This window comes from Xyrauchen texanus, chromosome 15, assembly GCF_025860055.1.
Source record: "Xyrauchen texanus isolate HMW12.3.18 chromosome 15, RBS_HiC_50CHRs, whole genome shotgun sequence".
NCBI lineage: Eukaryota > Metazoa > Chordata > Actinopteri > Cypriniformes > Catostomidae > Xyrauchen > Xyrauchen texanus.
Window position 1 is genome coordinate 433,307 of NC_068290.1, and position 3,194 is coordinate 436,500.

At 38.9% G+C, this 3,194-nt stretch overlaps 1 protein-coding gene across 4 annotated transcripts in view; it reads left to right on the forward strand.

The window, feature by feature from the left end:
• The first annotated feature begins 762 nt into the window (after positions 1-762).
• Positions 763-3,194, forward strand: part of LOC127655821 (CREB-regulated transcription coactivator 2-like) — a 41,188-nt gene continuing 38,756 nt past the window's right edge. For all 4 annotated transcript variants that reach the window (XM_052143811.1, XM_052143813.1, XM_052143814.1 and 1 more), the window contains exon 1: positions 763-995. In XM_052143811.1, coding sequence (XP_051999771.1) covers positions 804-995 — 192 coding nt within the window. In that variant the 5' untranslated portion in view covers positions 763-803. The remainder of the gene's footprint in view (positions 996-3,194) is intronic.

Genomic DNA, 3,194 nt, shown 5'->3' on the forward strand with positions numbered 1-3,194 from the left:
TGGTTGCTAAGGAGACCCGGCTGGAGTCACTCAGCACACGCCCCATTGAGAGCGAGAACCACATTATAGCAACCACGAGGAGGTTACCCCATGTGACTCTACCCTCCCTAGCAACCGGGACAATCTGGTTGCTAAGGAGACCTGACTGGAGTCACTCAGCTCACCCTGGATTCAAACTCACGACTCCAGGTGTGATAGTCAGCGGCAATACTCGCTGAGATACACAGACCCCCTCACATTTTGAATTTTGCAGTAATTGTTTTGTCACCTTTGGTGGCATTTTTGCCCTGAGCCGCCATTCATTTCAGACCTTTTGCCCATCCCTTATATATGCATGAGACTTTGTTATGATTTGTGAGGGATCATAGAGAAGTCAGTGATGATTGCTCTACAGGGACTCCACTTGTACCTCAGGGGTCGTGAAGAAACATCAAACACCTCTCTGCTGAGTTTTTAACTTTATTTTGAAAGCCCTTTAATGCTCGTTAATTTAGGACATCTATACATGTCTACAAACACACAGGTTAGATTATTGACAGACATTTTCCTCTTCTATGTATTTTTGTGATGTGTATGTTTGAAAGTTCATGCCAGTTTTTCATTGATCACCGTTCTTTGTGTGTGCGCGTGTGTATTATGTGTGTGTGTAAATCTCGCTCGTGCCCCTAGAGGGCTCATCTCTCTCTCTATCTCTCTCTCTCTCTCTCTCTCTCTCTCTCTCTCTCTCTCTCTCTCTCTCTCTCTCTCTCAGAATGTGTCTGTCGGTTCTTCGGGTCTGTATGTGAGTTCGGGATCTCCTTATCATGTCCTACGCGGGTGATGGAGGAACGTGCGGACCCGGACCGACACCGGGACAGAATCACGGCGGATCAAGTCCGGCGTGCGGTGCGACTAACCCGCGAAAGTTCAGTGAGAAGATCGCGCTGCACACGCAGAGACAGGCGGAGGAGACGGCGGCGTTTCAGGAGGTCATGATGGACCTCACCTCCACACGGGTAAAACACACACACACACACACACACACACACACACACACAGTACACACACTGATCACACACGGGAACGGGATACGGGTCCGAGTTTCCCGCGGATAAATGTCAAATCTGTGTTTTTCTCTCGGTCGCGGGAGCGCGCACGGCACTGGCGGCCGGTGGGCGGCGAGAGCGCGCGCGAGTAGGTAGTTAGCATGTTGGCTAACGGAAGCTAACGTAGTAAACGTTGGATTTATGAAAACCGAATCAAGTAAAGAGGTTAAAGTAACTGTAAAGAATTGACAGATGTTAATAGAGCCCTTATGATGGGTAACATTAATACAAGTGCTTTAAATGTTTTTGTGAGTTTGATGAGACTGACAGGAAACGACTAGCGGATTAGCATGAATCCTCTCGCATATTATACTCCTACTTTATATCAGTATTAATTTAAATATCACTCTAATATCACTTTATCGACACAATACTCGTATTGTGTGCTGTCACGGCTGTATCTGCTCTGTTAACGGCAGTTTTATATATAATATAATGTTTTATGAAAGTTTTGATTGAGTTTATCTGATGGAAATTACAAGTAACAGAGATGTACCATGTTTAGTTTATATTCCTCACACGAAGCCAAAATGAGGGTTTCGCCATCAGCCATTCTCCTATTCATATTTAATAAAGACGCTTGTCATCTAAATATTCTCAAAGTCTGAAAATATACACATGTTTTTAAAGGAATATTCTGGATTCAATACAAGTTAATCATCTGAGGGTGTTTTTAAACATTTCCCGTTTCAGTGGCATACCTTTCCTCTTATAACTTGATAATAATTGATCATAGTGTCGAAAAACATCTCCAAACAAATAAAAGATAATAATTGTACATAAGAACTAATTACACATGCAAACACAACAATGACTAAAGGTTTGCATAGCATGCAGACATGATTTTAGTCATGAGATTTCACAGAATGAGTTTCATTCTGTGTCATTTGAGTCATCATTGAGTCTGTGTCGTGTATTTGGCGCCATCTCCTGGTGGTCATATGTAACATTGTGCTTCATGTGGATTATCTAATGATCTATACATCTGATTATCTTGTGTGTAGACTCGATTGAAAGATAATCACAGACTCTAAATAATCATATGTGATTTCTGATGTTCCGTTTATTTTTCGTCAAGTTATAAGTGAAAACGAGGCATATAAACAACATCAACATAATTGTCAAACACATATATTTAGCTGTTACTCGCTATATTTTTGTCTGTGAGTAAAACAAATATACTGGTTGTATTTTACTCTTTAAGAGCTTTCCAAAAACATATGACACATGAATATTGATCAGTTTCATGTTTTTAATGATTGCAATAATATTTTCAGTGCAATTTGTTTCTATAAATGATAAAAATGTAACACTTCTGATTTATCTGAAAATTTTAAAGCACTTGTTCAGTTTTGGTCATAATGTCACATGCATTGGAAAGTACAGCTTCTAAACTTTCAAACGACACCTGTTCTGTGTTGGTCAAGACTAATAGTAGTTATTAATATTTAATAATATTTTTTTTTGTAGCTCAATCAACAGCATTTGTGGTCTAATGTTGAACATGAATATTGACTCGCAAAAAAAAATATATTACAGAAAGCAAAAATCAGGGTTACAATAGCTGGGTTTCTATCCACATATTTTAATGCACATTTTGGGATATCTTATAAAAACTGCTGGATGAAAACACCAAGATGCAAATAAAATCTCCAAAATGAGCACAAAAAACCTATACTTGAGGTGGAGCTAGTGAAGATTTTGTTCTTTTGAACTCAGTGTTCAGTTTTTTTCACATTAATTAAATTCACAACTTGTATGGAAACATGGCCGGTGAGGCACAATGCAAGTCAATGGGGTTTAATCTGCAAACATTAAAATACTGTTTCAAAAGTATAGACACAAGACATAAACAATATGTGTGTTAACATGATTTTACTGTCATTAAATCACTTATTAACCACATCTGTGGAAACTTATAGACAGTTTTACAACTTTGCTATGATGACGTAATTGCCATTGACTTCCATTGTAAGTGTCTCACTGGAACACAGATTTGTGCTTTTATTTAAGAAAAGGAGGGATGAGTCAAAGTTAAAGGATTAGTTCACCCAAAAATAAAAATTGAGTCATTATTTACTCACCCCTGTGTTGTTATAACCCTACATG